The 12,187-nt window shown below is 44.9% G+C and overlaps 1 protein-coding gene across 1 annotated transcript in view; it reads left to right on the top strand.

Annotated features, from left to right (window-relative positions):
- The window catches only part of TNR (tenascin R), a gene marked incomplete at both ends in the record, with an annotated part of 83,191 nt that overhangs the window by 44,387 nt on the left and 26,617 nt on the right, over positions 1 to 12,187 (top strand). The window contains 5 exons of the mRNA XM_082672256.1: positions 13 to 159; positions 2,721 to 2,840; positions 5,447 to 5,590; positions 6,261 to 6,391; positions 7,282 to 7,414. Of these exons, the coding sequence (XP_082528382.1) occupies positions 13 to 159; positions 2,721 to 2,840; positions 5,447 to 5,590; positions 6,261 to 6,391; positions 7,282 to 7,414 (675 nt within the window). The remainder of the gene's footprint in view (positions 1 to 12; positions 160 to 2,720; positions 2,841 to 5,446; positions 5,591 to 6,260; positions 6,392 to 7,281; positions 7,415 to 12,187) is intronic.

The raw sequence follows: 12,187 nt of genomic DNA, 5'->3' as shown, positions 1-12,187 counted from the left end.
GTTCTTCCTTAGTGGGACGACTGGACAGCTCGGTGGTGCCCAACACAGTGACAGAATTCACCATCAGCAAGCTGTACCCAGCTACCGAATATGAAATCAGCCTCAACAGCGTGCGGGGCAGGGAGGAGAGTGAGCGGATCTGCACTCTTGTGCACACAGGTGGGCATGTCTCCCTATGGTGGGCCAAGTCGGGACCCTGGCTGAGGACCTGCAACCAACAAAAGAGGGAAAGAGTGAAGCTGTCCCGGCTAATGCAGAGGACACTGATCCTGGGATCCCAGGCTCCTCTCCTGGGTGCTCCCCTGACTCACATTGTTATGTAAAACAATTTGCAATGTTCTCCCCTTTGACCTCCTCTGTAACACCAGCAGTTTAGAGAGACACCTTCTAAGAGTCTTACTGGTTTAGGTCAGACATTTTCATGGAACTTCCAGTATGAAAAGGAACCTTCCAAAGACTCATGACAGAATGAATTCCAGAACGGACATCTGATTCATCCCGTCTAATTGTTAAAAAGACTCAGACAAGGCAACTTTACCTTAGAGAAAAAAACAAAAGGGGGCTGTTATTCCAGTAATGACCCTTGGGGTCATGAAACTCCTCATCCTATGTGACCAGAAACCACCAAGTAGCTGCACTTTTTCTTGCTTTATGCTCCAGGGAGGAGGAAGGAGGCGCTTTTCTGTAGAAAAATGATGGGCCAGAGGACAGGGCTCTGGCAGCAGCTCCCCTGCTCTCCTTCTCTGACCCCTCAGCCAGCCCATCATGCAAAACTAGGAAAGATTTGCTGTAGAAGACACAAGAGGGAACAGCCAAAGTTTCCTGTTGCAACCCCAGACCTAACTCTCCATGAGGCTATCGTTCCTGTAGCACACAGGAAAACATCCAGCTTGCCTCATGAGGAGAACACCTGGATTTCCTGAGGCTGCTTACTTCCCTCAGAGAATCGTATTTTCTGAACGAGGGCAACTTGGAATTTCTCACTGCTTCTGTAGATACACTCACTAGCCCAGAAAGAACATCCCTATGGCCATGGCCAAAGAAACATTCCTTCAGAAACTCAAAAAATTATTCATTTAAAGATACCACAGGATGTTCTAATCTTCCCTAATCTCCTTCCATGCCTATGACTACAGATAATGCAGCCATGTTTTTGGTTTAATCTTACCCTTTCTATCAAGTTACCTATGACCATTAAAGTATCAACTGATATTGACCTGAAGTGATCTCCAATGAGTAAAAAGAAGCCCCTCCCCATTCCCCATACTTTCCTCAAAGTCTTAGAAATCATGTTAAAGAAATTAGGATTTTTCTCAGTGAGGACAATAAAATGGACTTCAAGAGCCTCCTACCCCGGAAGTAAAGGAGAACAACAATTCAGGTCAAAAACTCATTCCTTGGGTTCTTGGTCATAAGCAAGTCTCTCTAACGCAGGTATTCAGTAGTGCACCAACCCAAACTGTCCTCCTTCAAGTTTAGGCAGAGCTATTTTGGCAACTCCCAATAACCAGATTACTCACAGAAATGTTTTATTTTGTTGTTTTAATATGATGTCTATGATTTTATAACTTTTGGCAATGAGTACTCCTCGGAGTCTCACGGTCAATCTCAGAGAGGTCAAGCTAATTGTAGTCTCATAAGACTTTTCTTCTTTGTTTCTTTTCAATAAGGTTGCATTCGAAGACCTTGTTCAAGGCACAGATTGTGGATACAATTCAGATGTTAAAATTGTAAACACACTTTATGGTTGTTTCTTTGAAATAAAAGACATAGGCAAGAGATAAGAACCTTTAGTCACAGAACAGGACCAGATCAACAGCATATCTTGGTCCCCAAAAGTAAATTCCATGACACGTAAGGTGAGCTGATGCCTAAACTACTGTAATAACCTGCATTTCTAAGATAAATCCCAACTTTATGGAAGGGAGGCACAGTAAGGAAACAAATGCATGGAGCATAGGCAAGTGAGAATAAGAACATGGTGCTATGATGAGCAACCTCTGTTCCTCAACAGGCACTCCTGGCTTTAAGCCTGGATGAAGTCCCTTGACTTTCTATGCCACAAAAAGGATCCCCAGGACTCAGTACAGAGTCAGCCTCGTAAGTAGCAAAGCAAGAATTCAGTAATCAGATCTGACTTTAAAGGCAACCTGAGTCCCATTCTTCATTCCACAAGTATTTACTGAGTAACTTCTAAGTTCCAGGTGCTGGGGTTACTCCCTGACTTCATGGAACTCCCACCATACTTCCTGACGTTCATCAACAGAGACTGTTCCACAAGGCATGCCCCTTGTATTTATCAAAGAACAAAGAGCCTGGGAAGCATATTAGCTCATTAACTAGAAATATAATAGTTTCTATAGCATGTTCTTAGTTTCTCCATCTAGGTTTAAATATCTAAAACACAACATCCATACCTTGGACACCCCCGTAACACCTGACAGCCCTCTGCACATAAGAAGTTAATGAATGAATTAAAAAGGAAGATCTGAGGGCAATCAGGGGAGCATGGGGTGCTTGAGAGGAAGGAGGAATGGGAGAAGGGGAAGGGGCTAATGGAATCAGAAGGGGAGAAAGGAAAGAGGTCCTCACTCACTTCATTATTTTGTATAGTGCAGCAGCAGACATGTATCCTGGGTGAAACTATAGGAGACGGTTCTCTGCTCTTCCATCCTGCAGTTCCTCTTACCTTTACCTGATATTTTCCTGTACTGTTTCAGCCATGGACAATCCTGTGGATCTGACTGCTACCAACATCACTCCAACAGAAGCTCTGCTGCAGTGGAAGGCACCAGTGAGTGAAGTGGAGAACTACGTCATTGTTCTCACACACTTTGCAGGTGGGTGTCTGCGGTTCTAGGCATCAGGGGGGAACGGCGGGGATTGGGGCTGAAGGCTAGTGTGAAAGTAAAAAAAACCAAAACATTTTATCCATCTGAGAGAAAACTGGAAATTTTCCTGCTTTAATTTCACCATAAAGCCCTCAAGGTAGCCCCCAAACTCTGTGAACTTTATCAACTATGAGAATTGAGAAAGCCGAATCTAAAAGGTATAAGAAGGGTATGTAACCAAGAGGAAAACAAAAACAGAAACAGCACTTGGAAGACAAAACTCAGAACTTGCCCCAAAATGCTGCAGGCGAGAAAGCTGACTTTTCTAGATATTTAAAGAGCGAACAAAACACTAAAGGACCAGCCGTGGTAACAGGTGACAAAGGATTCAGAACTACTAAGCTCTTCTGTTGCTTTGATCTTCTCTACTCATATCCATCCCAAAAGGTTGAGCCAACATGAAATCTTGAGTTGCAACGTCTTCTTCACCTTACTTGTTCACATTAACACTATTTGAAGTTGAACAGAGAAGCACAAAGCAAAATAACGTTGAGTAATTCAAGTTCCGAAGCCAAGGAAAATTATTTCCCTGCCTAAATTATACATGTGCTCACAGAATATTGTGGGTTATAGGCAGGAATCCAGAGAACAAAGATACCAGAAGAGAGAAGGCAGGCAGATGTCTTAATTTTCAAAAATGACAGATTAAGTCAATTCTGTCAGCTGAAAAGTAAACTGATTTTCAAAGCTTGGGGAAGTAAAAACCAAAACAGACTATTAAATAAGCTGGAAGGGAATCAGTGATTACTACATACCAGCACAGGTTCACTAAGTATGAGTTTCACCAAAACCACTTTATGTCCTTTTTTTTAATTGGCAAGTGTGAGAGCACATTAGTATCTCAGCAAGGCATTAAAAAGATCCACTTACCACTTAGATGGAAAAATACATGGTGGACCACATTTGGAGTTACATAGCTGATTGAATGATTGACCCTCCTCAGAGAATGAATATCATTACTATGGATACATCCTAACCTCCCTGTGTGCACGCAAAAGCCGCTTCAATCCCTACCACTCCTCCTTGCACATTATGACCCTGAATTTCTTAATTCTCACCTGCCTTCTCAAACCACCGTGCACATGCTCTTGCCTCTACCAGGAAATGCTCTCCCTACTTATCTGCCTAGTAAACCCATCCTTTAAGCCTTAGTTTCAACACTATCTCCATTATTCCCCTAAGGCAGTCATATTCACCTGCTCACAGATACGAAGCACAGAGCTCCATCATAGCCATTAACTTCCATTCATTCAACAACTACTTTTGCTGCCCTCCCATGTGCCATGCACTCTCTAAGGCTATAATGATTCAGAGACCAAATATGAGTTCTTGTCTTTGCAGAACTCACTTCTGGTGATGATGCAGACAAGTAAAGAGTTACAACCCAACGTGGGCAGTGTCATGATTTGGGCAAGCACAGAACACCAGTGTGCCACCTCTGATGGGCCACTGTGATTTGGGGTGAAGGTGTTGAGGGGAAGAAAGAAGGCAGATCTTAGATAAAGTTAAAGACAAAGAGAATAGGAGAAGAAGGGGCGTTCCAAGAAAAACAGTACCCTGTATGGAGGGAGAGAGTGGGGAGTTTGAGGAAGTGTTGTAGTTGATGCGGCCGGGGAGCTGACGGTTGGCAGCATATGCAAAGGAAGATATTAAAGAAATAGAGCCATTATGTGAGCTCTTCCAAAAGACAAAACTGTGATCAATAGAAGCCAAATTCACATATATTTTAATAAACTGAAACAGTGGCCCAAAACTCAGTCAACAAGGCAAAATGCAGTAGAAATGAATGCAAAGCTCTTCCCATGGGTGCAAAAAATCAACTAAAACCAACTACACAAGGTAAGGCTGGGGAGTGGGTTACAAACAAGATCTCTGATGAATAATCATCTCAGCATATGATAACAATATCCCATGACTGTCTCAAAACCTATAACAATATCCCATGACTGTCTCAAAACCTATGGATTAATATACATAATTGGCACAAATAGAAGCAGAGACTGACCCTGTTTCTTTCATTGTCAGTACAATGAAAACTGACAATGTACTGACGTTACAATGTATTGTAATGAAACAATCTCAATGATTGTTTTCAATTCTCTTCTGAGTTTTGTATTTCAGCAGGGACACTGATAGACTGCTACTCGTATAGAGAAAGGTAGCCAGGATTGTGACAGTTTTAGAATCATCACATACATATAATGGGGACGGGGGCTGAGTTTTCTCAGTCTAGAAGAGAGAAGACTTGACTAGGAAGGGTGGGGGGCAGGAAGAGGTCAGGTAGACAAAGGATTTGGTTTATCCTTGTAACTCCAGAGACCCGAGTAGAAGTTATACAAAAGACAATTTGGCCTCCAAATAATTTCTCAATTAAGATGCAAAACAAGAAGAGAGGGGAGCTTTGTATGGAATAAAATGCTAAGCTCAATAACCTCGAAAAGATTTTTTCCAAAATTCTCTAATACTGCATCTTTATGAAATGCCTTTGGATTTGATAGGTCTTTCCTAAGTTGAAGAGCCTTATTCATTCCTTATCCATAACCATCTGATTTCAGTTGCTGGAGAGACCATCCTGGTTGATGGAGACCGTGAGGAATTCCAGCTTGTTGACCTGCTTCCTAGGACCCACTATACCGTCACTATGTATGCCGCCAGTGGGCCTCTCACCAGTGGCACGATCAGCACCAACTTCTCTACCCGTGAGTACATGGTCAGCTACCTATCTAGTATCCTGAGAGGCTTTTATTGATCCTGAAAATGATCAGTTTCCATGTGCTCAACTAGATTATAGTCTATAGGTTTTGGACAATGCAGCTGTGAGCTATCCTTATTTTAGTTAACTGCTGCCCAAATGCCAGTGAAAGTGAGTTGCAGCTCTCTTCCTGGGTCTGGCTGACAGCAGTACAACCAGGCCAACAGAGGCCAGTACTGAGAATGCATCTGGCCCGGAAAAATCTGATAGATATTAAAGAGCTTAATATTGGGGAGGGAGTTGCTGGGTACGGTCATGGCCAGGAGAACAGTAGACAAAGGTATAGATGTGGGAATGTTGTATGTTCAAGAGTGAACTCACAGACATGCAGGTTTAACAAGGTCATGATGTCAGACCTAGAGGGTCAGATCGGAAGATATCACATCTAGGCCCGGAGGGTCAGGTGAGGGAAGGGGGAATAGCTGCAGGAACGATCATGACACGACGATTACCTTTTGACCCAGGAGTGCCCTTTAGGCTCCTGTCCAAGCTAGAACTGGGGTTAGCATGTGAGCAGCCCAGAGACCACACAGGTAGACAGACTGATCTACGTGCCTGGAATCAAAGAGAAAGGAGACAGACGGGCAGGCACTACTGGCATTTTCTCCTCTCTTCAGTCCTGGACGCTCCTGCCAATCTGACAGCAAGTGAAGTCACCAGACAAAGTGCCCTGATCTCCTGGCAGCCTCCCAGAGCAGAGACTGAGAATTACATCTTGACCTACAAATCCACCGATGGAAGCCGCAAGGTGAGATTTTTTCTGGAAAGGGGAAAGACCGTTGCTGTCCAGCAATCCGCAAGGGAACAAGCTAGGTTTGCCACTACGGATACCCAGCGTGCTGTTGAGGAAAGAGCCCTCATCTGCAAGCCAGCGATCTGGGTGCTAGTCTTGCCTCCACTACTACTCTCCATACACGTTGAGGCAAAGCACTCAACCTCTCTGAGCCTCCGTTCCTTCTCTAGGTAATGGGGGCATCTACCCTGCAACTTCACTTAGTTGTGGTGATGCGACCAGTATGATGACGTACCAGCTTCCAAGGCAATATAAGGACACAGTATTGGAACGGTTTTTCACTAACAGGGCCAAGCAACCATGAGCTGGATACCAAACTGGACAGTCTCCTATGCCTCTAGATAAGCATTATAAAGGCTACATCTATATGGCCCGCAGTAGAGATGACAAATTTCGGTTTTAGGTGACCAGTTGAAACAGTTCACCTAGAGCACTGGTTGTCAAGTTTTTGTTAACAGTGGAATCCTTTTTAAAAGTGAAATCATATTCAGAAGCCAAATACAGAGAATAGAGCTAGACTGTTGGATGTGGAAGAGGGAAGCCTAGGTTCCTGCATCTCAGGGCTCCAGGAGGCCCTGTGCAATCCGAAAACCACTGGGTTCAATAATGCCGGGCCTAAGTTTCTCCCAATGTGCATCCGTGAGATAGGAGCTGGCCTCAGTCTCACGTAGGAGCTGTTTTCCCTGCTTATTGGAACGGTTTCCTTCTTACATAATGTGGGATGGAGAGGATAAAAATGGCCACTGCAATACCGACCTTGGCGTCTGAACTTCCCTTCTCCACTGCCCTCCATGGTGACCCCTCTGCTCACCCCTTTCCACCTCCCTCCTCCGCTTATCCCACAGGAGCTGATTGTGGATGCGGAGGACACGTGGATCCGACTGGAGGGCCTGTCTGAGAGCACAGACTACACGGTGCTCCTGCAGGCAGCCCAGGACACCGAGCGGAGCAGCATCACCTCCACCGCCTTCACCACAGGTGAGAGATTTCCTGCTGCCCTGATGCCTTCTCCTCCCCTGGGTGGTGTCTGGCTCCTCGGCTGCCTCTGCTGAGACTTGGCCAGGGAGGAGCCCATCAGAGAAACTCAACTGCCTCTTCCGGCAAAGGAAAATAATTATTCCCTCCACTCCTGCCTTCCAAGGCCCTGCCAGGAACCTCTCACTACCAAGGCAACCACAGGAGCCAGCAGTGCAAAGTCCTGGTCCACCTGCACCAACTAAATGCACCAAGTAAGAGAGCAGGCTCCTGTTTAGATTTTCTGCAAGGATCTTTCCAGCACAGTTTGTCCTTCCCTCCTTCCTTCCTCTGCTGCCTGTAATCAGATTCACCTAGTAAAAGTCACAGGAGTAAAGCCCCAATATTAAAACTGTGGTTCTTCTCCACACACAAAGCACTTTTGCATTTCTATGGTCTCAACTCACCCTTATAACAACTGGTGAGAAGGGCCTTATTATCCTCATTTCATCTCAGATGATGAAACTCAGGTGCATGGAGATCAAATAACTTACACGGTAGTAAGTGGCTGGGTCAGAACTTGAACCAAGGTCTTCTCCTTCTAAATCCAGCATTCTTCCTGCCTTCCCTCATTTAAGTATCAGCAGAAGATACTGGAAATGCCCTTAAGGGATAAGGTTGTCCTAATGTGTATAACAGGAAATAAACTAACACCTGACCTTTGAGAGCTATCTGACAGGCACTGCTGTTCTAACTGCATTACGTGTACTATTTAATTCTCATGATAGCCTGTGAGGTATGTTCTAGTATCCTTACTTACAGATGAGGAAATTGGGCCACAGAGAGGTGAGGTAACTCACCTAAGATCCCATAGCTCTCAAGTAGGAGACCTGGGATTGACCCCCAGTTGTTCTGCCTCTGGGGTCTGTGCTGTTAACAACCCTTTCTAACACTTCCCACGGTACCTCTCTACAGTCTGTAATGTGGGACTGCCCAGTCCAGACCTTGAATTCTCTCCGCCTCCCATGTTCGGAGGGGGTTGGCTCTACACAGTGTGGGGCAAGTGTAGGCAAGTTCCTTATCCCTAGACACACTTCTGCCTGCCGTCTTAGAGCACCAGGGTGATTGGATTGCTGTCCACACCCCAGAGCCCATCCTCCCATCACCAGAGAGAAGTGACAGAAATTCCCCCATCCCTACCCAGGTGCCTCCCCGACTAGACTTGTTCTGAATAACAAAGCAGGACACTGGATCAAATACATGAAAACATCGCTAGTGATTCTTCAGGGTAGTGAGATTATGAATGAGTCCCCTTTTTCTTTCTGTTTTATACTTTTCAATATCTTGCAAAGTGTCGACAATGAGCACATTAATCAGAAAAATAATTTTTAATTAAAAAATAAAAATAAACCTTGCTCACACAACTAAGAAATGAATCCAAGATGGGTCCTTGACAAGTGGAATTTGGAGGACACTTGATCTCTTTTATGGGCTGAAGTCGGTTACGCTCACACTCCATGACCTTTCTAGGGGTATCTTATCTCAGAACCAAGGCATCACCCTCCTCTTGGTCAAGCTCTTCCCTGCACATTCACAGGTTAATTAAAGGGTCCTCTAGGCTTTCCTTTCCTAAGCCAACACTCTAAGACCCATGGATTGGAGCTTTTCACTGAATTAAAATTTTCCTTCCCCTAAAACAAATACAGATAACATAAACAGAGCCCCTGATCTGCATATTTATTAGGTCTAAACTAATCATTTCATTCCAAAAATGCATGGGTTTCAAGGCTTGCTCAGTGTAGTATGAGCTTTCAATTCCCATCCTGGTAACGCCACAGCTAGTGGTTGTGAGCAGGACGGCAATATGCCTGAGGTTTCTGCAGTATCTTGCAGCTGTGCCTTGCTCCAGGTCTGCCTGGGCTGTAAAATATGCCAGCTTCTGTGCCCACCACTGGCCTCTCTTAGACGAAGCTGCCTCCAGCGGGTGTGCAATAGTTAGAATCCCAAATCCAGCTGGGGGCCCAGCAAGATCCAATAAACAGAGGGTTGACAATTCGTGGAAATTTGGGGAAGAGCCCAGGGGAGTGGCTTTGTTCGGAGGACAGCACAGGGGGACCATCAGGATGTATTTAGGTATTTCTTCGTTTGTTTGTATGAGACTTCAACTGACACTGGGCGACTGCAGCATGACCAATACCCCTCGGAAAGGAGAACACTGAAGAGCCCACTTGCCTGTACCCTCAATGTAAGTTACTGCCTGAGTTGCTCCAAGCGGTTTGGGGGATCAGAGAAGGACTTGCTACTACAACTACAGTGGTACATGGCAAAGATGCGTCCACGTTTAGAAGTTTTCACAGAGTTTTACTGCAAAGCTCAACTTTAAATCTCAATCACTGATGCATACCAAACCCTGCTGGCTTTGTCTTGGAGATTTATCAGAACCCCCTGAACTGACCAGTTACAGAATGAAAAGTTCATGGACAGAAGTAATGCATGTGACATCACCTCGCACAAAGCCTGGCACACAGCAGACATAATAAATGGTGGTTGAGTGGAATAGTTAAATCCCAGCTGCAGAGCACAGAAGAGGGGTTTCTGCTTAAAGACAGCTCTAGGAGGAGAGGATTCTCAGTATCCTTCAAAGGGAAGACATAGGCAAAAAGCTACTGCCTGCAGAGTACGATGCCCAGCGTCCCTCTGATTGCAGGCTCTTTCTGCCACCCCACATGCAAATTCCCTGAATAAATTACACAAAGCCTACAGAGTCATTTGCGTGTCAATATTAATGAGTCCTCATTGCCTGTGCCACGCCCTCCCCCTTTTCTACCCCCATCCTCCAATTGCCCCACCAAAAAAGCAAATTTTATTAAAGAAGAGAGTACAAGCGTACCAGCTTCCTAAGTATGGGGGTGGAGATGTCCTCAAGAAGAGAATTGGGGTTTACTTGATAGGTGGCATGAGCTAGACTCCTTTACAAGGAGTCTGGGTAAAGAGAGGCCTCCAGCACCTGGGCACCCAGGTGCTTCTCATCCCAGAACTCCCCTGTCTGCCCGTATAACTCCTGAGATGCCCTGAGAGTGGGCTTCCTCTGGGAAGAGAGGTTGGGGCAGCAGTGCCTCAGGTCTGATTCTGCTCTTCTCTGAACACCCCCAACACTCAGCACATCCCAAACCATCCTCTTCCTGCCCCTCCATCAGGACCAGCGCTTATTCCCTTCACACCTCTGAAGCCACACAGTGTACCCTGCAAGCTCCATCTGCAGGATCCTGTCACTTGCTTAAAAGAGAGAGAGAGAGAGAGAGAGAGAGGAAAAGAGAAAGAAACAAAAACAAAGAGCAGAGTATCTTCCCTTACTCGAAAGATTGGAGGCCTGCTGGCCTGAACCCCATGAATCACTCCTGCTGGGCAAGAGGGCTGAGGAACACCAGAGCATCCTATGTTATGGCAAACCAGGGCTGATGGATTTAGAGGCTAATTTCATTCTAATAACTGGCATCCTTTCTGACTTCACTGACAGTACCTGAGCTTTCCACTCATCAGCATCCTATTCTTAGGACAGGCTGATCTCAGCTGATCTTTCTAAGCATTTTTATGTAGTGTCTTAGGGAACAAAAGAGCTTAAAGCTGGACCCCAAAGTGGCCTCCATCCATTGACAAGCCCTCATCTTGTCCTGGGTGGGCCAAGTAAAGAGACTCATTTCAAGTAGATGCCTACTTAAGGGTCTAGAAAAAAGTTGAGATGTTACAAAAAATAAAATAAAAATAAAAGAGAGAGAGACAAAAGGGAAGAACTGGCTCCCACAAAACCTCAAAAAACTCCTTTGATCAAGATGTCTCCCCTTGTTGCATTCCTGCCATATAACATAAGCCCATTTCATTTTTTCCATCATGTTAATAGCTTCCTGTCCTCTCGTCTCTGGTGTTTGCACAAGACTCTGGGGGGAATTAAATACAAGTAGTATGGAAGAGAAAAAAAAATATGGACACATTATTTATAATTTACTGTCGCCTAAAATTTCATTCAAGGTCTACTTGTCTTTTAGAAACATGAATATAAATGAGGAAACAAATATTCCCCACAGAGCAACAGGGACTTTGTGAAATGATCTTCTGAGAAGCCAATTTCGTTGTCTATTTTAATACTATAAGAAGCAAACAAGGCACTCGCTAAAGCTTGCCCTCCGAGACAGTGAACACAATAAAACTGGTTGTCTTGACCTTGAGGTCAAGCGAAGACAATCATTTTCGGAAGCCCCCAGAGATGGGTAATGAGAAGTTTTCTTTATTGCCTGTGCTTCCATCCCTGCTCTTCCAAAGTCAGGCTGAGCTGCTGCTCTCTGGGGCTTTTAAGGAAAACTCCGGGAGTGTACTCTAACACAAGCTTCAGTTTTTGAGGTTGTGAAAATTAAGGAAAATGGGCAAACCCTAGGTTCTGGAACAATAGGTGGTGGACCATGCAAGTCCACATAGTTATCAGTGGGCAAGGAAAGCCTGATGACCACTGTTCATTGCAATCTACTCCTATATATGCCACACTTCCCCGCACCAGAGTAGGGAACTGAAGGGGCTTCTCTCCGCTCCACTACTTAGAAACAGCTCTGAGTAGAGCTGAGTAAACAGCTCTGAGTAAACTTCACTGAGACAAGCAAACCCCTAAAAGGAGAGGCCCACCTTCTCCTTTGTCCATCAGGGTTCCTGTGCTAGATAAGTATTAGCTATTATTATTTGAACTTTTGAAGTCTTTCTTAAAAAAATCTTTCCCTTGCCTGTAGGACACAAACATATTTTTCTATACAT

This window comes from Grampus griseus (assembly GCF_964374135.1).
Source record: "Grampus griseus genome assembly, chromosome: 1".
NCBI classification, from domain to species: Eukaryota; Metazoa; Chordata; class Mammalia; order Artiodactyla; family Delphinidae; genus Grampus; species Grampus griseus.
The sequence above is the reverse complement of the archived record's forward strand: the minus strand, read 5'-3'. Positions and strand labels throughout refer to the sequence as shown.